At 64.6% G+C, this 23,841-nt stretch overlaps 1 protein-coding gene across 2 annotated transcripts; it reads right to left on the reverse strand.

The window, feature by feature from the left end:
* Positions 1–1,724: 1,724 nt before the first annotated feature.
* PKP2 (plakophilin 2) lies at positions 1,725–23,674 on the reverse strand. 2 transcript variants are annotated; one of them, XM_055117958.1, is made up of 13 exons: positions 23,400–23,674; positions 15,913–16,025; positions 15,229–15,806; positions 13,954–14,089; positions 11,010–11,217; positions 9,988–10,165; positions 5,551–5,668; positions 5,149–5,313; positions 4,564–4,734; positions 4,064–4,217; positions 2,506–2,695; positions 2,302–2,389; positions 1,725–2,229 (listed from the first exon to the last, which is right to left on the reverse strand). In XM_055117958.1, exons 1-13 carry the CDS (start codon positions 23,593–23,595, stop codon positions 2,161–2,163), a joined length of 2,364 nt encoding a protein of 787 aa, XP_054973933.1. In that variant the 5' UTR covers positions 23,596–23,674; the 3' UTR covers positions 1,725–2,160. The 2 variants fall into 2 exon arrangements, with proteins under 2 accessions (XP_054973933.1, XP_054973932.1); XM_055117957.1 differs by having other exon boundaries at positions 1,726–2,229; positions 4,564–4,737.
* Positions 23,675–23,841: the final 167 nt, after the last annotated feature.

Genomic DNA, 23,841 nt, shown 5'->3' on the forward strand with positions numbered 1-23,841 from the left:
TCATCACTTAAAGCTGCTGTGCGGGCAGGCGGCTCGGGCCAGTCAGCCCCGGGGGATTCTCCCCGCAGAGCCCTCTGTGCCCCTCAGTCCCCCCTCGTCCCTGTCAGCCCAGCGTCTGTCCTGTGTCCTCTTTCTTGCTCTGAGGCCCGGCCAGTGGCTGTACCTGCCCCTGCTGGGCCGAGTCCAGCCTGTTCTTGGTCCTGAAATAGACGGCCCGCCCCCTCCTGTGGCCTCAGAGCCATTTCACGCTGACCCGACCCGGCCCTGTCGCGGGCCTGCAGCGGGGACACACGTCCCGCGGTGCGGTCACTCCCTGCCCGTGCTGGGCCTCCGAGCTGCGTCTCCGGCGGGCCTGGTTTCAGGCAAAGCCCTGGTGGCTGCTGCTGTGTCCCGGCCCCCTGACAAGCCCGACACAGCTCCCGCTCTGCGGCTTCTGCAGACGGTTTCTGCCGTCTCCCAAGGGCCCCGAGGAAGGCCTCGCCGCAGCAAAGGTCCAGGGGCCCGAAGAAACAAGGATCGACAGACAGGGGCCGTCAGTTTGGAAAGCGGCCCCAGGACGCTGCACCGGCCCCACCTCGTTCCCCTGCTGTGGTCTGATGGCGGCTCAGCCGGGACTTGCGGGCTGGGGGCTCTGGCAGGGCCTACAGTGCCTGCCCCGTGACCACTGTCCTCCCCTGATTCGCTCTGCCACGTGACCTAGAGGCTGTGGCCCGCCTTGGTGGCTTTGTCTCGGCCATACAAATGTGCAGCCCATGAGCACCAGGGCCTTAGATGCAGGAACCCGGCCCCGCGTTCCCCGGGTTCCGGTAGTCACGGGGCGATTCCAGGGCGTGCTGCGTGTGTGCGTGCAGAGTTCCGGGGCCAGGGGGGAAGTGACATCCGTGAAGAGCCCTTCCTGCGCCAAGCGCCGTAAAGACCCGCGCACACGTTCACGTTGGAAACGAGAATTTATTTTCTATCACGTGTCTTGTTTCTGGTCAAAAGTAGACGAAGGCGCTTTCGCCTCTTCCTTGCGACAAGCACAGCAGGAATACTCCGAGGGGGGTCGTGACAGCACCGGCCCTAGCCCTGTGACACGCCGCAGCCGAGCCCCACGGAGCCTGCGCCCGGCCCCGCGGCCTCCTCAGAACCCCCATGCTCCAGCGGCCACCCCAGTGCCCCCCCCAGTGCCCACCCCAGTGCCCACCCCAGCGGCCAGCTGGTGCCTAACAAGCTCCCGCTGTGAGGAAGGGCCTGAGGAGAGCGTCTCGCTGGCATCCTGGGCTCCCTCGAACACCGGCAGACTCGGGCTGGGGGCACAGACTGTCCCCGAGCTGAGGCAGCCCCAGGCCTGAGACCCCTCCGCAAGTGGGCCGGGGGGACCCCCTCCAGGAGCCAGGCAGGGACCCCGCGAGCCAGATATCCCTGAGCGCCAGGAGAGGGTCCGGTCCACCCCAGGTATAGTCATACTCGCTTGGCGGGGTGGGCTGAGGGGGGCTGATGGGCTGACAGGAGCTGAGGGGGTGAGGGGCTAGGGGGGCTGTGGGGTGAGGGGCCAGGGGGCCTGACAGGAGCCGAGGGGGTAAGGGCTGAGGGAGTGAGGAGTGGGGGGCTGACAGGAGCTGAGGGGGCTGGAGGGGTAAGGGGGGCTGGAGGGGTGAGGGGTGAGGGGGTTGGAGGGGTGAGGGGTGAGGGGGTTGGAGGGGTGAGGGGGGCTGGAGAGGTGAGGGGGGCTGGAGAGGTGAGGGGGGCTGGAGGGGTGAGGGGGGCTGGAGGGGTGAGGGGGGCTGGAGGGGTGAGGGGGGCTGGAGGGGTGAGGGAGGGGTGAGGGAGTTGGAGGGGTGAGAGGTGAGGGGGGTTGGAGGGGTGAGAGGTGAGAGGGGCTGGAGAGGTGAGGGGGGCTGGAGGGGTGAGGGGGGCTGGAGGGGTGAGGGGGGCTGGAGGGGTGAGGGGTGAGGGGGCTGTCCCGCCCGCTGGGGTTCGGGCTCCTTGTGTGTTGGCCCAGAGAGTCCCACTGTGGACGGGCCACAGGCAGCAGCTCCGGCCGGGACACCTGCATCTGGGCCACTGAACCGGAGCCGGGAAGGGGAGAGGAGCGGGGGCTGAGCTCGGGGGTCACAGCTGCTGTCATCAGCGGGGACGGGAGCAATGGCGGCCCCCGCGGCCCCGCCGTGCTGCCCCTCAGTCCTTCAGGGAGTGGTACGCTTTGGCGGTCCGGCTGTTGACGAAGTCCGTCTTCTTGAACTGGGCCTGCAAGCGGACAGGGCGGCCGTGGGCACTCGGGGCCGCCCCCAGGGCCCGCGGGCGCGACCCGGCACTCACCTTCCTGTAGGCGCCGTGCAGCTCCGTGTGCGCCCACAGGGAGAACAGCAGGGCCGAGGCCGCCCGGCTGGCCTTGTTGGACACGGCGCTGCCGGGGCAGAGGGCCGAGCTCAGAGTGTGTCCGCCGCGGCCCCCCGCCCGCCCGGACCCCCCGCACGCCCGGGCTCCCGGCGGCGGCTCAGCACGGTCTGGGCCGGGACTCACGCGTCGTCGGCGCTGATGGCCATGAGCTTGGGCAGCGCCCCGGAGCCCAGCAGGTCGCGCGCGTGCTGCAGGCTGGTCTGCACCAGGTTGCTGAGGGTGTAGCAGGCGGACGCCGTGGTCTCGATGAGCAGCTCGGTGCTGGGCACGGCGGCCGGCAGGACCGACACCAGGTCGGGCAGCGTCTCCTTGGCTGCGGCGAAGCAAAGCGGGATGCTGGGGGTCCTGAGGGGTCGCAGGACACGTCCCACAAGACATCCCGGAGTGTCAGGCGCACACGCCCGGCCTGGGGGCCCTGCTCGGAGCCGCGGGCCCACGGACGGGGCACGCCAGCGCTGGGCAGTGCTTCCTGCCGTCTGGCTCCCAAAAGCATCGCTCCAAAACGAAACGCTTCGTACAGGGACGTTCACTCAGGAGCTGCTGACAGCCACACGGGACCGACAGGGCCCAACAGGGCTGAGAGTCACACGCCCCGATGCTGCCAGGCGGGCAGGACCATCTCCGGCGTCGCACGAGAGGCCTCGGCGTTCTCGCCGGTACGAAGAACACGTCGCTGCCAGCGTGAAAGGAGACGCACGGCAACCGGGAGAAGCGCTGAGGCGCGGGGGAGCTGGTGGGGCCCCCACAGCTGCCGGGAACCAAGGCACAGCCACAGAGGAGCGGCGGGCCCAGCTCGGGGGACGCGTCACCCCACCAGGAAGGCAGGCCAGCGGGTGGGAGTCGGGGGCAGCACAGCTGGGCACAGGGGTGGCAGCCCCGTCCGGCACCTCGGGATAGTCGCAAGGGGGAAGGACAGAGTGACAGTGTCACTGCATGTGGCCCTGCCGTAGGTTCCTTGAGCTCTGGACAGTTTCAGGAGGGGCCTCAAGGCTGAACGCAGACTTGTTCTACACGATGACTTTCCACGGCCGTGTCGGCTCTTTCCCCAGACACCCACTCACTGGCAGCGGGAACGCCCGTTTCCTCAGGTCATGCTGCAGCCGTGTGCACACATGACCCAGCCGTGTGCACACACGACCCTGCTAAACCCTGCGCCCACCTCCCTGGTCCCGGCACTGGCTCTGCCCTCTGTCCTCTGGCTCCTGAGACCAAGAGCCTCGTTCTTGCCCAAGTGCTCCCTGTCAGCACACAGGCCGGACGACAGAGGCTGCTCTCGGATCTGACAGGACACCTGTCTGCTCTGGGGTTGACAAGACACCCATCTACTCTGGGGTCCGACTGACAGGATGCCCCATTTTCTCTGGGTCCAACTGACAGGACACCCACCTGCTCTGGGGTCTGACTGACAGGACACCCCATCTGCTCTGGGGTCTGACTGACAGGACACCCATCTGCTCTGGGGTCCGACTGACAGAAAACCCTGTCTGCTCTGGGGTCTGACTGACAGGACACCCACCTGCTCTGGGATCTGACTGACAGGACACCCACCTGCTCTGGGATCCGACTGACAGGACACCCGTGTGCCCTCAGGTCTGACAGGACACCCGTGTGCCCTCAGGTCTGACCGACAGACCCTGTCTGCTCTGGCAGTGGCGGCCACTGGGCGCTGCACGCGACTCACCAATGTCGTCCTGCAGCGGGAGGTTCCGTGAGAGGTTCCGCAGGAGCGAGACAGCGGCCCGGCGCACGCTGGGCTCCCCGACGTGCAGCATCTTGCGGGCATGCTGCAGGCCGTTCTCCCTCTGCACCACCAGCTGTGCCACGGCTGCCGGCATCTGTGCGGACACAGGGTTGTGGCGGGTGGCAGGAACCGCAGCTCCACGGCCTCGAGTCTCTCGGGAGGCTGCACCTCGCCCTCCGCCCACACCGCACCCCGTCTGCACGTGTGAGGGAAGACAGCCTCGCCTCAGCGGGGTGGAGAACTCAACCCCGTCACTCGCCGTGCACAAATCCCAAATCCACGGAATGCCCGTCCCGAAGGCGACAGGAAAGCCAAGTGCACTCTGCAGACACATTCGGTCTGAACCTCGGATGGCACCTGGCCCGGGGACCGTGCTCGAGCCGTGTCCCCGCTGCGTCCCACACCTGGTCTCGGCTCCCCGGGGCGGGCCCCGTGCTCACCGGGCCGCTGCCCGCCGTCAGGTTCTGGAGGGCCCCCAGGGACGCCTCCTGCGTGTAGGTGCGGGAGCTCTTGGCGATGAGGGACAGGTACATGCGGATCACGATCGAGTGCCACAGCCACTCCACGCCCTTGGGGCTGCTCTTCTCCTCCGGCATGGGCAGGGCCTGCCACTGCTGGACACACACCGCAGGTGACGCATGGCCAGGCCAGTCTCCCCTGTGGCCCGCGCCGCAGGACCCTGGGACCTGGGATGGAGCACTAACCCACCCCCCCCCCGCCTCCCTGCCCTGCGTGGACGCGGGTTTCAGCCCAGCTCTGCCTGGCGGAGGGCAGGGACGGGAGGAGAAGGAATAGCCAGAGGGAGGGAGGGAGGAGGGGGTGGGGGAGGAGGAGGGGAAGAGAGGGAGGAGCAGGAGGAAAGGAGAGAGAAGGGTGAGAGGAGGAGGGAGAGGGGAGGGAGGGAGGGAGGGGAGGACGAAAGAGCAGGAGTCCTGGGGAAATCAGGAGGAAGGGCGGAGGGAGAGGGCGGCCTGCAGGCAGCGCCGGGCCCGGGGGTCTCTCCGTGGGCGCCCCGCCCCGCCTACCTCCTTCACCTTCCGGCTGCGGACCCCGAAGCAGCCCACGCTGCGGCCGCTGTCGGGCGGGGCGCTGCGCTGCGCGGCGTAGATGCTCTGGGCGTGGGGGTCGGGGAGCTCGGCCTCCAGCTGGTACGAGAGGTTGTGCAGCACGCACACGCAGTTCTCCGTGGCCTGCCGAGGCACGCGGGGCGCGGCGTGACCGGGAGCAGGAGCAGCGGGCGGGGCCCTCCGACCTCCCGGGGCCCCCGAGGAAGGCGCAGGGCTGGAGCCGGCGCCTGAGTGGCCGTGAGCCCCTGGCCAGGCCGAGGCAGCACCCGGTGCCCCTGACATGTCCCTCGGCAGAGGGGGACCCCGCCTGCAGGGGCGGGGCGGGGCGGGGCGGGGCGGGGCGGGGCGGGCGGGCAGGACCTTGTCGTCGGGCTGGTAGTCGGCGATGGTGCCGCGCACGTAGTGGACCAGGGAGTCGATGAGGCCCTCGCTCCTCCTCATCACCTTCCTGCCTTCCGGCCCCGCCGAGCTCATGTTCCTGCGAGACACGTGGGCTGAGCCCGGCACGGGTGGCCGTGGGCACCGCCCCACCGCCACTGCCTGCCCCTGAGGGGCCCCAGACGGCCCGCGGGCGCTGGCTGTGGCACTGCCCCTCCCTCTCCCCAGCTTCCCTCACGCTTCTTCCTCTGCAGGTTTCCTCCACCTCAACCACCTCAGTGACTCAGGCCTGGTGAGGCCGGAGCCGGGAGAGCCGTCCCGTGGTCAGCGTCAGGACGAGGAGCCGCCAGGGGCCTCTATGACCGAACATCAGCGGGAACAGACATCGAGGTCACAGCTGCCGCCTTCCTCAGACAAGGCAGCCCACACCTGCCCACACTGTGCACACACAAGGGACCCCACCCCACAGGACCAGAGGGGCCAGGGATGGACACAGCATCCGGCCTGCTCAGAGATCACACTTGCCAAGAGCAGGGACGGATCTGACAGTGATGGGTCACAATAAGCAACCACAGTCATCGGTATCGATGACTCAGCAACCTGCCAATCACAGCCATCAATAATCAATAACTCAGTAAACCTGCCGATCACAGCCATCAGTAATCAATAACTCAGCACACCCGCCGATCACAGCCATCGATAATCAATAACTCAGCAACCTGCCGATCACAGCCATCGGTAATCAATAACTCAGCAACCTGCCAATCACAGCCATCAATAATCAATAACTCAGTAAACCTGCTGATCACAGCCATCAGTAATAAACAACTCAGCACACCTGCCGATCACAGCCATCAGTAATCAATAACTCAGCAACCTGCTGATCATAGCCATCAGTAATCAATAACTCAGCAACCTGCCAATCACAGCCATCAGTAATCAATAACTCAGCAACCTGCCGATCACAGCCATCGGTAATCAATAACTCAGCAACCTGCCGATCACAGCCATCGGTAATCAATAACTCAGCAACCTGCCGATCACAGCCATCGGTAATCAATAACTCAGCAACCTGCTGATCACAGCCATGGGTAATCAATAACTCAGCAACCTGCCGGTCACAGCCATCAGTAATAAACAACTCAGCACACCTGCCGATCACAGCCATCAGTAATCAATAACTCAGCAACCTGCCAATCACAGCCATCGATAATCAATAACTCAGCAACCTGCCGATCACAGCCATGGGTAATCAATAACTCAGCAACCTGCCGGTCACAGCCATCAGTAATAAACAACTCAGCACACCTGCCGATCACAGCCATCAGTAATCAATAACTCAGCAACCTGCCAATCACAGCCATCGATAATCAATAACTCAGCAACCTGCCGATCACAGCCATGGGTAATCAATAACTCAGCAACCTGCCGGTCACAGCCATCGATGACCCAGCACACCTGATCACACAGGTAGTTCACAATGACCGATCACACCTGAGGTCGCAGGGCAGCGGGAAGGGCCAGCGGCAGGCCACTGCCTCAACACCAGGGAAGACAGCTCGGGTTAGACGCGCCACCAGCCTGGGCCAGATTAAGGCAGAGCAGATTCACGGCTGCTCAACCGACCCGTCCCTCACTCACTGGCCCGTGCTCGGTCAGGGCTGACTGTGCACTCGGGGCTCGGCCCTGGCAGATGCCGGGGTTAGTCCGGGTGGGCTGTGTGCGGGGCAGAGCCTGAACCTTGTGCTGCCTCTGGCCCCTCGGAGACTGAGAAAAGTCCCTCCTGCGAGTTTTGGTTCCGTCTAGTTCTCAGAGCCCCTTTCTGCTCGCGTTTCTTCAGACCCAGCAGGCTGCTGCCTGACAGATGGCGAGTTGGCTGACAAGCCGCAGAGAAACCCATGTGCTGCAGTTCCCCCCAGAAGCGGTCCCTCGAACCCTGGGCAAACAGCAGCTCCTCCAGCCCCCAGGACAGAGCCCGCCCAGGGGGTCACTCGGGGCTGGCGAGGTGGGGGCGGGCACCTCCTGAGAGCGGGGCAGGCGTGTCCGACTCAGCCAACACGTCCCCCGTGACCCTCCGACCTTTCCAGCTGCTGGAGCCGCGCCACGTGGACGTTCCGGCCCGTCGCCCGCATGCCTGCACGGGTCAGGGTGTTTATTCTGGGCGAGGGGCCGCGGCGTTATCCAGGCTGGAAGGGGCTTATCAGGCGCTGCCCCCCGGAGGTGCAGCTGACAGGAAGCGCCAGGGCGGGCCCGAGCGGCATGTTTCCCGCCTTACTCAGCACCCAGAAATAGGAACCGCAGGTCGGAGAGGCCCTCCAGCCGCAGGACACAGGGGCGACCAGAGCGAGGTGCCCACGTGGTCACGCACAGCACGTGGGGGGACTCGGGGGTCCTCGAGGCTGCCTTCACGCCTCCCACCAGCTCCTTCCTGAACCAGAAACGTCAGGACCTTGTTTTGTGCTTGTGGCCACATCTGGTGTGCTCAGGGCCGGGGCAGGGGCCCCACCAGGCTGCTGGGGCTGGGTGTGGGCTCAGAGACGGGTCCTGCAGCCGGTGGGAAGGCTCTGCGGCCCCTGGGCCCCCGCCTCTGCTCCCGGAAGGGACCTTCCAGGGCCTGGAGCAGGGTGTGGGCGGACAGGCCCCTGCGTGCCGAGGGGGCCCCGACACTCCTGACCCCCTGCTGGTTTCCAGGCCGAGGGTGGGGGGAAGGCAGGGGGGCCCTACTGTTTCTCAGCACCCCGTTTCTTAGTCCCGGGCTGGGTGCCAGCACCCGAGGGTCCCGGGGAGCAGAGGAAGCCGCCGCCCCACGCCCGCACAGCTGCGAGAACGCCTCAGCCCTCGGCGCTTATGAAGCATCTGTGCCCACCGCGATGCCGCGGGGAGACCAGGTCCCCGCCGTGGCCGTGCCCACGAGCGTGTGCCGGAAGCAGAGCCGATCCATTATCCGCGGCGCCCACGCGCGGCTGCCGGCGTGCCAAACAGCGAGCGCTTAAATAATTCACAGACCCCCAGGCTCCAGCTGGCGACGCTGCTGTCCCTGTTTCTGGAAAGCCGCTCCCCGCGGAACCGTGTGGTCCTGGCCGGCAGCCTGAGCCCCACACCTGCAGGCTCCCGCCGGGTCTGCCGCGACCCACCCCCGACACCATGCGGCCCTGGGAAATCCCACCCCTCTCCCTTGGCGGGCCGGCCGAGTTATTTTCCGGAGGTAAATGACCGGATTGAGGTTGCGCGCTCGGAAGCTCTGATCTGCCTTCAGACCCGTGTTCCCACCAAGAGGAGAAACGCTAATTTGCTACCGGGGAGAACGATCTGATTCTTTAGACCCGAGTCCTCACCCACGCGCCCCCGTCTGCGTGTTCAGCCCGAGGAAGGAGCAGAGGCAGAGCGGGGGAAGGCAGGGGGAGGGGGGCCTGGCAGCACGGGCTGGCCTCAGCCCTCCAGACGAGAGGGGGCGTGTCTGAGGAGATGGAGGGCGTCAGGGAGAGTCCCCGAGAGGCCACGGAGGGCACCTGCCTTGAAACCTCCCCCCACTCCCCCCACAGTGCTCACCGGGGGCCCCGGCTGCTCTGCCATTTGAAACCCCCAACACTGCACCCGCATGGATATTCTAGAACACAAGCTCAGAGGCCTTGTCTGGGTCTGACCACAGCCGGATGTCGCCACTGTGACCCAGAGGGTCGGGACTAAGATGCTGTGTGCAGGACGGCTGGTTCTACGGCCACTGGCCCCAACACAGCCCGGCTCTCACTGTGCTGAGTCCACATGCTCACACACACACGCACACACATGCACATGCACACATGCACACACGCATGTGCACACGCTCTCACGCACACGTGCACACACACATATGCACACACACGCACACACACCATGTGAGAGCGGCTGAGTGGGCGTCACGGGGTCGTCCTGCGGCCTGAGGGAAGGGCCAAGAGCTGGACAGGGAGCCAGTGCTGGCCCAGGGCTGCAGCCCGCCACGGCCCTTGTGCCCCATGACCTGCCGTGACCCCATGGCCCCTTGTGAGCCCCGAGGCCTCCCAGGCCCTGTGCATCTCCCCTGAGCGCCCACATCCCCCGTGTCCCCATGTCTGTGCGTCCCCCTGTCTATGTCCCCACGTCTCTGCGTCCCCGTGTCCCCCGTGACCCCGTGTCCCCCATGACCCCGTGTCCCATGTCCCCGTGACCCCGTGTCTCCCAGGGCATCCCTGAGGGGTCCCTCCACTGGAGTGCAGCTGACCTGTGCCCAGCTCAGGACGGTGCCCCTGGACGCGGGCCTGTGGGACTCACCAGGCACACACGGCTCTCGGGCCTATCATGGGCAGGGTCTCGGCACCCCCGCGGGACAGAGCTCAGGGGCCGCGGCGGTGTCCCCCCTCCCAAGTCTCCGAGGGCCCCGGGCGTGCCAGCAGGCGGGCTCACCTCAGGCAGCCCGTGACGTTGTAGAAAATGTCCAGGTCCAGCAGCCCGTTGGCCTTGGGGTAGTCGCCCTCGGGCCAGCCCGAGAAGGGCACCACCACGCTCTCGGTCAGGGTGGCCAGAGCCTCGGACACCAGCAGGTGCTTCAGCCGGTCACTGGACGACAGGTTCCACAGCAGACCTGCGGGGGGTGGGGGGCTCAGGCAGGACCAGCCAGGGAGGGGCAGGCCGCACGGCCAGCAACTCAGATGCATGCACACACATGCACACACATCTATACACACACACATTTACACACACACGCACATATCTAAGCACATGTTTACACATGCATGCACATACACACATATACACCTACACATGCACACACATCCACACACATCTATACACACATACACACATCTACACGCACACATCTACACGCACACATCTACACGCACACATCTACACACATCTACATACATGCACACACATGGAGAGAGGGAGGGGGAGGGGAGTCACAGGGTGGGGGAGTAGACGGGATGGGGGTGGGGTGGGGCGGGGAGGGCAGCTCCAGTGCAGGACAGCAGTTCACAGGGCAGGGGCCGCCCCCGGTTAGCCCCAGAGCTGACAGGGGCCGTCCCATCTCTGTCTCCCTGGGCTGTGTGAGGGGACACAGGGCAGGGCCCGGCTGGAGGTTCTCCTGAGGGGCCCATGTGAACGTGCAGGTTGGTGGCTGCTGAGCGCTCCCTGCCAGCACAGCGGGGTGAGGAGAGCAGGCAGGGGTGAGGAGGAGAGCAGGAGGGGGTGAGGAGGAGAGCAGGCAGGGGTGAGGAGAGCAGGGAGGGGTGAGGAGAGCAGGCAGGGGCGAGGAGAGCAGGCAGGGGTGAGGAGGAGAGCAGGCAGAGGTGAGGAGGAGAGCAGGGGGGTGAGGAGAGCAGGCAGGGGTGAGCAGAGCAGGCAGGGGTGAGGAGAGCAGGCAGGGGTGAGGAGGAGAGCAGGGGGGTGAGGAGAGCAGGCAGGGGTGAGGGGGGGGGGAGCGGCACCTGTGATCTGCTTCTTAGTCTCCAGGTCTCCCGTCAGCTGGAGCACGTGCAGCAGCCGGGGGACCCCGTTGAGCTCGGCCACCTCCAGCTTGTTGTCGTTGTCTTCGAACACCAGGTTGCGCAGGGCCCCGCACACGGCCCGCTGCACGTCCTCGCTCGGCACCTTGAGCAGCTGCAGGAGCCGCGGGATGCCGCGGAGCTGGTGCACCTGCGGGCCGGGGCAGGGGTCAGGCGGCTCCTGGGGAGACGGGCGGGGGTGGGGGGGCTGCGTGCTCACACGCTGGGCCCCCAGAAGGCCTGGGAGAGGCTGCAGGGATGGGGGCACCCGCTGAGGGCTGGCGAGGCTGCAGGGAAGAGGCGGGGAGGGGAGGGGAGGGGAGGAGGGGGGGCGGGAGACGGGCGGGAAGCGGGACAAGGCGAAGGTGTGGGCGGGCGGCAGGAGGGGCCCGGGAGGCTGGGACCCCCGACAGGGCCCCAGGTCTCAGAAGCAGCATCTCCCCCGGACGATGTTCATTCCGCCCGGCCTGGGCCGACAGACACGGGTCTGAGCGACAGGGCGGCAGGACGGGGCAGGACGGCGGGAGGACGCCGCGCACACAGCCCGGTCCGGTCCCCTGCCAGGAGTGGCCCCGAGCACTGCTGGGCGGGCCTCGCACCCACACTGGCTCTGCAAACAGACGCCTGCGGCGGCTGGACACAGCCTGGGGGCTTGGCCCGGGGCGTCCACGCCCTGCGGAGACGCGGCAGCGGGCGCTGGGCACCTCCCTCCTGCTGCTGCGTGCACGCGCGGCGGTGCCTGAGGGAGCGGCGGAGCACGTCTCACCACACAGGGACACGGAAGCAGCCGCTCGCACACGGCTGGGCAGGACCATCACGCCAGCACACGGCCCCGCAGCGCGGCCACGGTCAGGACAGGGGCCGGGGGGGAAGCGTGACTCTCGGCTTTACCGGGAGGCCGGGCCGCTGCGGGCAGGGTCGGGGGCACTGACCCCGGCAGCCCCTCTCGGCATGAAGGCGTCCCCCGCCTCTCCCAGGAGAGAGGGCCAACTGTGTGAGGCGGCCGACTCCAAAGTCCACCAACGGCAAACGGAAACACCCGCAGGGTGTCCTCGTGCAGCCCGCACACGCCACACAACACACAGCACACAACATGTGCACACCACACATGCACACGCCACCATACACATATACCACACACATGTCCACACACACCACACAACACAACACACGCAATATGCACACGCCACACATGCACAGGCCACCTTACACTTATACCACACACATGTTCACACATACCACACCTCCACACACCATACATGTACAACATGCACATGCCACACATGCACATGCCACCATACACACACACCACACACATGTCCACATACAGCACCACACACCATACATGCACATACCACACAACACACCATGCAATATGCACACACATGCACATGCCACACATATACATTCATCACACATGTCCACACCTGCAACACCACACACATATGACACCATTCATGCACACACCACACACCTGCACACATCATACACAATACACATATGCACACAGCACATACATGCACAACCACTGGCCACAACATGCACACACCAAGCACACCACACCCACATGTATACACACACAATGTGGATCAATATAAGATCTAAGCAGAGTGAGAGTCCAGACCAAAGAGCACGCAGACAGACGGCGTGTTCATCTGCAGTGACAGGGACTTCAGGGCCGTCTGAGCAGCAGGGGCACGGGCTGGCACCGTTGGGCGCGGGCGGGCTGGAGGGAGCACGCGTAGGTGACAAAGGCCTGAGGCCAGGGGGGAGCCGGGCACACCTGCTCTTGGTGGTGACGGTGGTTCAGAGACACGTGGGACAGTATTGAGCTGTGCCATGGCAGACAAACAGGGACTGTGCAGGGTCAGCGCTCACCCAGCACGCGCTGGTCCTGCTGAGACCACGGCACCCCCCAAGCCAGGAGTGAGCCCTGAGCACAGAGCCGGGAGTCAGCCCTGAGCACAGAGCCAGGAGTCAGCCCTGAGCACAGAGCCGGGAGTCAGCCCTGCGCACCTGGCGGCCCCCACCCTCAAAAGAACCAAGCAAATGCTGAGCACTTTGAAAGACCAAGGCTGACGCCCAGCCAGGACTCCCACGACGAGTCCAGCGCTGGCGCGTGCTGCCACTGGTGGCTCTGTCCCGGACGGAACGGCTACCCCCCCCTCAGCCTCTGGGGGGCGCCCTGGGCCTCTGGGCCGGCTGGCGGCGGGAGCAGCTTCCTGGAGCCCTTGTGAGCTGAGCCCCGTCGCCTACCCCGGACCCTGTGGCCCTGCGGGGTGCCCGGGGCACCCGACACGCCTGCTCGGGGCCCGATTGGGGACCTCCATGCCCGTGGCAGCCAGGAAGGCCCACCCAGGAGCCCACCCAGGGGCCCACCCAGGAGCCCCCGCTGTGGGGGAGAGGGACAGCAGGGGCCGTCCAGGGCAGACAAGCCCAGACTCTGCAGGAGCCGGGGCGGGGGCAGCAGGCGGGTACGGCGGGGCTGGGGGGAGGGGGGCGTGTGCAGGGGTGGGGTGGGCAAGCCGCGGCCGCCCGTTTCCCGGAGACACGCAAACACTTGCAGCCCTGCAAAGGGAGCAGACGGCGGGAGCCGTGCACGGACTCGGCGGCGCTGAGCAGCTCCAGGAAACAGAAGTGGGAGAACAAGTACCGCGAGTGGATTTGTGGGGACGCAGGGCCCTCCCGCGGGGCTCGGGCAGCCAGCCCCGTCCTGACCCCCGGACTAGCCCTCTGGCCCCCGGAGGAAGCGGTGAGAGGAGAGAGAGCCTGCCGGTCCCGCTCCACCCACCGTCCTGCCCGGGCACTCAGGCCACGCCCCCGCGCCTGCTGACCCCCACCAGGAAGCAGGTCGCGCTGCGGAGCCTGCAGGGGGACGGGCACTCACCTTCCTCCGCGCCTCCGCCTTCTGGAAACTCTCATGCTGGATGAAGGTGGCCGCGGCCGACAGGCGGCCGGGCGGGCAGTCGGCGTCCAGCATGCCCACGGCACGCTCCAGGGTCAGCTCCACGTCCCCCCCACTCCTGGAGAGACGGACGCGCTCAGCACCCCCTCCCGGCGGTCGGCCCGCGCTGTGACCTGGCCACGGCCAAGGGGCGGGGGTGGGGTCCTGCCCCTCCCTGCTGCCACAGGGGCGGCAGGCCACGTCCTGACAGGGTGAAACCAAGGGTCTGGTTGTCCCCGGAGCCACTGTGCCACCGCGGGGCGAGAAGGGCAGGCCAGGCTGTGGCCCGGCACCTCAGTACCACAGGCACGAAAGCCGGCGACGTGTCACCTCAGCCACGGCTGTGAGCCGGGAGACGCAGAGGCCAGGGCGGCTGTGCAGGGCAGAGGCCGGGAGGGGCTCTGAGGACACAAGACACAGACAGACCCGCACTGACCTCCACCCTCGGAGGAGCTCCTGGAGTCTGCCAAGAACAGCCTGGCCCCAGTGTGTGCGGGAGAGTGGGTGTGAGGAGGGCGTGAGGGGCTGTAAGAGGGGTGTGCATGGGTGTGAGTGTTCATGGGTGCATGGCTGTGTGTGGTGAGCGTGAGTGTGAGTCTGTGTGCCTCGTGTGAGCAACCACAATGTGCGAGTCTGTGAGAGAGCGAGCATGATTCTGCATGTGTGTGGCAAGCATGAATCTGCATGTGTGAGCGAGGTATGAATCTGCATGTATGAACGAGCATGAGTCTGCATGTGTTTTTGTAAGTGTGCTTGAGTGAGCAAGTGTGAGTCTACGTGTGTGAGCAAGTGTGAGTCTACGTGTGTGTGAGCATGAGTTTGTATGTGCTTGTATGTGTTCCTGTGTGTGCCAGTGTGTGCACGTATGTGCCAATGTGTGCCCATGTGTGCCAGTGTGTGTGCACGTGTGTACTAGTGTAAGTGCACGTGTATGCCATATGTGTGCATGCGTGTGCCTGTGTGTATGTCTGCACCGTGGCAGAGGACGTGCCCTCTAGGCCCACAGGAAGGAAGTGAGGCTCACGGGAAGCAGCTAAAGCCCAGCCCAGCCTGGTCAGCCCCCAGCCCTCCTCTCCGTCCCCGTGGCAGGGTCAGGGACACTATGGGGCAGCACAGAGGGCAGCAGGATGGGGGAGTGCGGCTGGGACGGGACAGTGGCCGGAAGGGACAGGGACAGTGGTCAGGACGGGACAGCGGCCGGCTCTGAGGGGGACTCACCCGGGCTGCGGCCCCGAGAAGGAGCTCCTGTCCAGGAGCACGCGGCCTCCCCCCACGGCGGCCACCTGCCCGGCAGTCAGGTGTGTCCTCCGGGCCCCCGCGTCCCCGGGGCTGGTGGTGCGCACGGAGCGAGCACTGTGGAATGAGCTCTGGCGCCAGGAGGCGCGGGCAGCCCTGCTCTGGGTGGCCCGGCCCAGCGGCCCCAGCGGGCGGCCCGCGCCCCCCACGGCCCCCAGGTTCTCCTTGTCCAGCAGGTCCCCGGTGCTGCGGCTGGTGGGGGGCCGCGGGCAGGTGAGTGCGCAGCCGGGGAGGCCGTCGGGGGCCCAGGCGGGGCGGGGCAGGGGCCGCTGCCAGGTGCCCGAGCGGGACGAGCTGCCCAGGACCTCGGAGCGCGCGTAGCGGACGGACCCCCAGGGCTCCCCGGGCGGGCGCTCGGGGCTGCGGTCGGGGGACACTTCCAGGCGGCGCAGAGGCTGGCGCCAAGCGCGCTCCTCCGCCTGGCGCTGCCAGCCCAGCCCCGAGCCCCACGTGGCCATCCCGTGGCTGCCTCGTCCGTCCCAGGGGCCCAGCTGCTGCATCTGCGGGAGAACACGGGGTCCCAGGTGAGGCGAGCCCCAGGACCCAACTCCCGCTGGCCCCCGGAGCCCCCCGCACCCCAGCCCAGCTGAGCCCCGCCCGCCTCACCTTCGGTGTGTCATAGACTCTGGGCCCGGGGACGTGCCAGCCGCCGCCATCACTGTCCAGCAAGTGCAGGTTGTACACGAACTCGGGGACGCTGCTGGTCCGGTGCAGGCTCCCTGCAGGGCGCGGGCGGGCGGGGTGAGGCGGGACCCACGACACTCTCTGGGGAGCCACGGGCCGCAGGGTGGGGGCGGGGGGCCAACGCGGCACACAGGGCTCCTGTCCCCTCCCCCACCATCTCCCCCTTCCCGAGGCTCCCCTCCCCCACTGTGCCAGCCACTTAGGACTGTCCCTTGCACTGAGAACCATCCCGACATACTGAGGTCCTCACACCGAGGACCACTGCAGGACATGAGGACTGACCCCCCCCCCCCCCACACACAGTGAGATCGTCCCCTCACACAGGGGTCTGTCCCCTCACAACGAGGACGGGGACCTCACACTGAGGACCACTGCTGGACACTGAGGACTGTCCCCTCACAATGACGAATGAATCCTCACACTGATGACCACCTCCTTACACCGAGGACAGTGTCCTTATACAAAGGGGAGCCCCCTCAAAGTGAGGACAATCTCCTCACACTGATGACCATCACGTACATCGAGGACTGTCCCTGTATAGAGGGCCAGCCCCTCACACGGGGGATCAGCCCCTCACACTTAGAACTACTCCCACATACTAAAAACCGGTCCCTCATACTGAGGACCATCCTCTGAGGACTGTCCCCTCACACTGAGAATCGTCCCTTCACAATACAGGCCACCCACCTCACACTGAGGATCGTCCCCTCACACTGAGGATCATCCCCTCACACTGAGGATCGTCTCCTCACACTAAGGACCTTCTCATCACACTGATGACCACCCATTACACTAACGACCGACTCCTTACACCGACAATCATCCCTTCATACTGAGGATAGGCCCTTACCAGTGAGATCCATCCCCTCACACTGAGGACTGTCTCCTCAGAGAAAGGACTGTCTCCTCACTCTGAATACAGTCTCCTTACACTGTGACTTTCCCACACACTGTGCACTGTCCCCTCACACTGAGGACTGTCTCCTCACACTGAGCACCACCTTCTCACACTGAGGCTCTTAACACTGAGGATTGTTCCTGCACACTGAGGATCGTCTACACTGAGAACCACCCACCCCTTCACACATAGGCCCATATCCTTAACGCCGAAGGCCATTCCCTTACACTGAGAACCAACTTCTCACACTGAGGATAGTCCCTTCAGACTGAGGTCCATTTTCTCACACTGAGGACATTCCCCTTACATTCCCCTTACACTGAGGATCGATCCCTCACACTGAGCACTGTCCCTCACAGTGAGAACTGTCTCCTCACCCTGAATACAATCACCTCACACTGATGACTGTCCCCACACACTGAGGACCATCTCTTCAACACTGAGGACTTTCCCCTCATGCTAAGGACCATCATCACACACTGAGGACAATCGTCACAGAGGACTGTCCTTTCACACTGAGGACCGTCCCCTCAGACTGGGGACCAGTCTCCTTATACTGAGGAAAATCCCCTCACACTGAGGAGTGACTGTTCATACTGTAGACTGTCCCCTCATACTGAAGACAGTCCCCTCACATTGAGGATCATATTCTCACACCGAAAACTGTTTTATCACAGTGAGGCTCCTTATGTTGATCCTGCACTCTGATGACCGTCTCTGCAAACTGAAGACCGTCCCCACACACTAAAGATTTCTCCTCCACACAGAGGACTATCTCCTCAACTGATGGCTTTCCCCTCACACTGAGGATCATTCCACACACTGAGAACTTTCCCCTGACAATGATGACTGTCTCTTCACACAGATGACCGTCTCTACACAGATGACCATCTCCTCACACTGATGACCATCTCCTTACACTAGGGCCATCTCATCTCACTGATGACCACCCCTTATACTGAGGACTGTCCCCATACACTGAGGACTGAATCCTTACACTGTGAACCATCCCCTTACACCCAGGATCAACTTATACTGAGCACCATTTTCTCACACTGAGGATTGTCCCTTCACAATGCTGACCATGTCCTCACATAGAGGACAATCCTCACACACTGAGGACCATCTAATTACATTGAGGATCGTCCCCATACACTGAAGACCATCTTCACACACTGAGGCTCCTAACACTGAGGACCGTTCCCACACTGGGAACCATCCCTGCAGTGAGAAAGTCTTCCACTGAGGACCATCCCTTCACATACAGGACCATCTCCTCACACTAAGGAACTTCTCCTTACACTAAGGTCCAGCTCCTCACACTGATGACCATCCACTCACAATGAGGACTGTCTCCTCACACTGAGAATTATCTCATGAGAATTTCTCATTAGACTGAGGAAACAAAAGAATCTCTTGGAACTGCAAAAGTGAGTCACTCTTTGGTTAAAACTCTACTTACTTCCCTTCCAGCTGCCTTTTTATGAGGGGCTCGGATCAGGGTGGGGCAGCAAGGGAAGGGTTCAGCAATGTGCGAACCACACCTCACTCTCTCGTCTCTAACTTCCCTTAGGCCACTCCTGCACCTAGTCAATATTGATTTTGCTGCAAATGGACATCTGTGTCTGGGGACTCTTCCTTCACCCCGTTTCCCGGTCCTCATCATGAGTGGATGCCGGGTCCTTCCTGCCTCCTTTGACAGGATCGTGATGTTTCTGTCTTCCTCTGCTGACAGAGTTGCGTGAACTCTTTGTGTGTGCTGCGCCTCCTGAGCAGAGCCCCCTGGCTCACAGTCACGACACGCTGGCTCTGTTGTTGGGTCTGGCTCTCTGCTGGGCTGTCTGCCCTGCGTCCCTGGGGGATGTCCGTCTGCAACTGGTTCTTGCTTTTTCTTTGGTGGGGGGTAGGGGAAGCTGGTTACATTCAGGAGTTACTCCTGGCTCTGAGCTCAGGATCACTCTCGGTGGAGCTCCGGGGGCATATGGGCAGGGCTCAAACCCGGGCCAGGTGTGTGCAAAGCAGGTGCCTTTCCACTGTCCTCCTCCTGCCCCAGAACTCTCTTCCAAAAGCTCCACAGAGGCTGTCAGGAAAGAGTCCTGCTCCCTCAGTACTCCCAGGAACTCGAGGGGCTGAGGGAGTGAGACACTTCTGGAAGCCTGGGGACGTCTTTTCTGAAGAGGACTATGGACAGCCAACTGGGGAGCAGGGAGTCACCCCCAGGGGCACATACATGGGCCTGGCTGCGGGGGCCCCAGGGAACCGAGGCTGAGAAAAACCTGGTTCCCTCCCTCTGCCCCCAGTCTCCCCTGAGCAGGGCAGGGGCACGGCAGGTGCGGCTGAGTCTGGACAGGCAGCGTCTGCCCGCCCACAGCCACCCCCCGCCCCCCGACTGGGCAACCAGCAGACGTTTCCAAAGCGCCAATCTGCTCCCTGGCCCCTTAAGCGCCTTGCCCCCAGGGGGCCCCTGCGATCTCGCCTCCCACCCGCAGGAACTGCAGCCCCTGAGCTGGGGCCGGGGCGGGCTGGGGTCTGAGAAGTCACAGGCGCACAGGGGAGGGTGCGGAATGCCGCTGGCAAGATAACAGCAGGAAAGCACAGCGGTGTGTGTGGAGGCGGGGGTGCAGGGTGAAGGGGGACGACAGGGTGAGTGCAGGGCCAGCTCCCTGCCCGCCACCAGGCGCCTCACCACGGCACCCCTGCCTGTGTGCTGAGCTCGCTGGGTAGATCCGGGTGAGGATGGGGCACGGTCCAGGGATGGAGATGGGCGTGAGTCAGGGTGTGGAAGTGGGCGTGGACATGAGTATAGATGTGGGCATGGGTGTGGGTGTGGGCGTGAGTGTCAGTGTGGGTGTGAGTGTGAGTGTGGGTGTGGGTGTGGGTGTGAGTGTGAATGTGAATGTGGGTTTGGGTGTGAGTATGGGTGTTGGTGTGGGTGTGAGTGTGGGTATGGGCGTGAGTGTGGGAATTGGCGTGAGTGTGTGTGTGAGTGTGGGTGTGAGTGTGAATGTAGGTGTGGGTGTGAGTATGGGTGTTGGTGTGGGTGTGAGTGTGGGTATGGGCGTGAGTGTGGGAACTGGCGTGAGTGTGAGTGTGGGTGTGAGTGTGGGTGTGGGTGTGAGTGTGAATGTGGGTGTGGGTGTGAGTGTGAGTGTGAGTGTGAATGTGGGTGTGGGTGTGAGTGTGAGTGTGGGTGCAGGTGTGGGTGTGAGTGCGGGTGTGGTGCGAGTGTGGCTGGGGTGTCGTTTCGAGGACTCGCCCAGAGTCGGGGTTGGGCTCACCCAACACAGAGCTGACGTTCCCAGCCCCGCCGAGTCATGCCCCGTCACCCACCGCACAGCGGGCCCAGCCCGTCTCGGGACCGTGTCCAGGAGTCCCTGCTTGCCAGCGAGCGGACAGGCCTGGCCAGCCAGAGTCCGTCCCCACCACGCTCGTGGCGCAGGGCCAGGGCGCGAGCGGCCTGTTCTCACACGTCACAGGAGGGCCTCTGGGGGAGAAAATGAGCAACCCCGCTGATTAACACTTGGAGATCCCTGGAACAGAGGCGCCGCGAGCTTGTCTGGAGGTGAAGACTCTCGTCTCCCCCTGAGAGAACCCGTGAGGGAACCACAGCCGCCGATAAGCAAAGCACTGAGGGACGGGGGCAGTGACAGCGCGTCCCCCAGCTGAGAGAGCGGCCTGTCCTATGATGGGCAAAGGGCACCGATAAGGGCCACACGCAGGCCTGCGCCTGCGCCGGACACACAGAGCGGGCAGAGGCGGATTGCCGCCTTCGTGAGCTCCACTGTGTCAACATTCTTCTCCCTTTGACTGTAACCAGAGACGTCTTAAACACATGGGTTTGTGAGCGGACACACACATGTGCACGCATGCACACACCAGCACACGCGTGTGCATACTTTATTCTCCTGCATCCATCTGCTCCCCCGAGCTGCAGCTTCAGCTCCGGCAGGCGGGGGCGGGGGGAGCGGAGCCTGGATGGGGCCGGGAGTGGACAGACTCGCACTGACACTGGGCACGCACCCTCCCCCACACACACCTGCCTGGTGAATGGCCCGGCGGCCCCAGTCACCGCATTCCTGAGATTCCTCCCAGACAGACTAAGAATCTCTCGGCTCGGACACTGCGAGTGTTCCCACAGCACATGGCTTTCCCACCCGGAGCCGCTCTCCGCGCCTCCTCCCCTCACCACAGATGCGGGAACAGCTTGGCCCCGGCTCCCCGCGAGCCCGGCGCCTCGGCTCTGCGTGGCACGTCTCCAGGAGCCCCACTTCCACCAGAATCTCCTCTGCTGCTTTTTGGGAACACCATGTGACAGCTTCAAACGGGGCCTCCACGCGGGGGCCGGGGGCCGTGCACAGAGCACTGTCAAAGTGGCACAACAGAGCGAAGGTCCCAGCCAGCCTCTGCGGCGAGCCAGGCGGCACCTGAAAGGGGAAGTGTGCGAGCCGGCAGCCCGGAGTCACGCTGTGCGCTGGCCCGGCCGACAGAGGGGCGACGGGCCACCTTAAAGCGTTGGGCACAGTCTAAAAGAACAGCCCGTCAGAGCAACTCACAAAGCACAACTCCCGCCCGTCCTCTGGCATTCGGGAGAAGGCGCCAGGGGAAGCGCCCGACACGGATCGTGGGCGCTGAGCCCCTTATCTCCACAGCCCCAGGTTATCTGCTGCCTCCCCGGCACAGGTATGCCAACAATTCCAGACCTTGGGTAGGCCAGGACACACACGCACACACACTCACAGACACACACTCACACACACTCACACTCACACACACTCACATACACTCACATACACACACTCACACATTCGCACACACTCACACATACACATACACTCACATACACACACTCACACATTCGCACACACTCACACATACACTCATATACTCACACACATTCGCATTCACACATAGACACACACTCACACACAGACACACACAGACACTCACACACACTCATACAAACACACATACACTCACAAACATACAGACACACATACACGCACACATTCATACACACAGACACAGACTCACACAGACGTATACACTCACACACTGACACCATACACTCACACACACTCACACATACACACATTCGCACAGACACTCAAACACACTCACACACATACACTCACATACTCACACACATTCACATTCACACACAGACACACACTCACACACAGACACAGAGACTCACACACAGACGTATACACTCACACACACTCACTGACACACATACACTCACATACACACACATATAGACAGACTCATGTGTGCACTTACACAGACACACAGATTCACACACGCAGATGCATACACTCACACACACTCACAGACACACACACATACACTCACACACAGACCCACACACACACAGACACACACACACACACACACTGCCTTGGGAGTACAGGGTCATCCAAACTCGCCCACAACTCTGTTCAGCGTCAGGCGTGAGACCAACCAGGAAGCCACAGAACAATGTTCTTCCCTGACCTGCTCACGGAACTTTCACTGGAACCTTTCACTGGACAGAGAGGCCCTCGGAGCCCGGCCGCAGGCGGGGGCTGGACGCATTCTGGAGTCTGGGGAGCCGGGTTTGCAGCAGAGGGCACAGGCTTATCTCAGACCGCCCTGCGGCCGGCTGGTGCCACTGACACAGGCCAGACCCTTCCTCATCTGGGGGGCCTCAGAGCCCAACCCCTGGGGTCAGACACCCACGGGCCGCCGCCTCAGCGTGCACGCAGACCCGGGACTCCTGTGCGGCCTCAAGCGAGCACATGCAGACCCCCGAATCCACAGGCAGACCCCTGAATCCACATGCAGACCCCGGAATTCGCACGCAGACCCCCAAATCTACACGCAGACCCCCGACTCCTGCACGCGACCACCTAGGCGCTTAGGGCAGCTTGTGCTCCTCGTGGCCCCTTCTGCGTGCCCAGACCCTGCTCTGCAGCCAGCCGGACCCAGGTTTGGTGCTGGGCGCGCACACACCTGCAGAGGGAACCCCGTAGAGAACGTGGGCTTGGGGCGAAGCCCCCAAGGGCGCACGCACCCGGGGGCAGCCGGCTCTGTTCTGACGCCCAGGGCAGCGCGTCCCGATGGGTGCGGGTCAGTGTGAGACCTCCAGCACTGGCCTCGGGTGCCCTGAGGACGGACCGAGCCGGGCTCCAGGCCCAGGAGTGGGGTGGGGGTGGGGGCTGGGCTGCTGGGCGGGGCGGGGGCCATCCCCGCTGCCCTCGCCCCCTGTTCTCCGAGGCCAAAGCGGAAAGCCACGGAGACCGGCTCCCGGCCCAGCCACGGCACGGGGGTCCGGGGCAGCCTGGCCCGCGGCACTGGCCAACGACCCGGCGGACGCCCCGCAGGTGCCGGCCGGGCTGGACCTTCGCCGAACCCCGCCGAGCCCCGACACTCCCCGAGACCCCCCGCGGCCACTCGCGGGCGGCGCGACCCCCGCGCCGCGCCGCCCCGCCCCGCCGGCCCGCGCGCAGGTGCAACAGGTGCCCGGACTCACCGGCCCCGCCGCGCCCGCGCCGCGCCAGCGTCTGCCGCACCTGCTCCTGCACGCGCAGGCTCCGCGCCGCGCCCGCCTGCTGCAGCCGCGCGTCGGGCGGCAGCGCCAGGCTCGAGCTGTCCAGCTGGCCCAGGATCTGCTGGCCCAGCACCGTGCGGATGTAGCCGCACTCCCCGGGGGACAGGGCCAGCGCCATGGGGCCGGACACGCGCCCGCCCGCGGCCCCGCGACCTGCGCCCGCGCCGCGCCGGAGCCGGGGGCCGCGCCGGCCCCGCCCCCCAAGGCCCCGCCCCGCCCCCTAAGGCCCCGCTCCTAAGGCCCCGCCGGCCCCGGCCCCGCCCCTGCCCCTAAGGTCCCGCCCCGCCCCCTAAGGCCCCGCCCCTTGAGGTGAGCGGCCCGCCCGGCCACGCCCCTGAGGTGAGCGGCCCGCCTCGTTCCGCCT

Source organism: Sorex araneus, chromosome 10 (assembly GCF_027595985.1).
Source record: "Sorex araneus isolate mSorAra2 chromosome 10, mSorAra2.pri, whole genome shotgun sequence".
Lineage (NCBI taxonomy): Eukaryota > Metazoa > Chordata > Mammalia > Eulipotyphla > Soricidae > Sorex > Sorex araneus.

What these genes read in the sequence shown, in the direction of transcription:
- PKP2 (XM_055117957.1), bottom strand. Translation starts at nt 23,595, where the DNA reads ATGGCGCTGGCCCTGTCCCCCGGGGAGTGCGGCTACATCCGCACGGTG. An exon ending in AGGCGGAGGCGCGGAGGAAG is followed by an intron (nt 11,218 to 13,953) that starts GTGAGTGCCCGT and finishes CCCGGCCCGCAG; the next exon opens with GTGCACCAGCTCCGCGGCAT. An exon ending in ACTACCAGCCCGACGACAAG is followed by an intron (nt 5,314 to 5,550) that starts GTCCTGCCCGCC and finishes GTGCCTCGGCAG; the next exon opens with GCCACGGAGAACTGCGTGTG.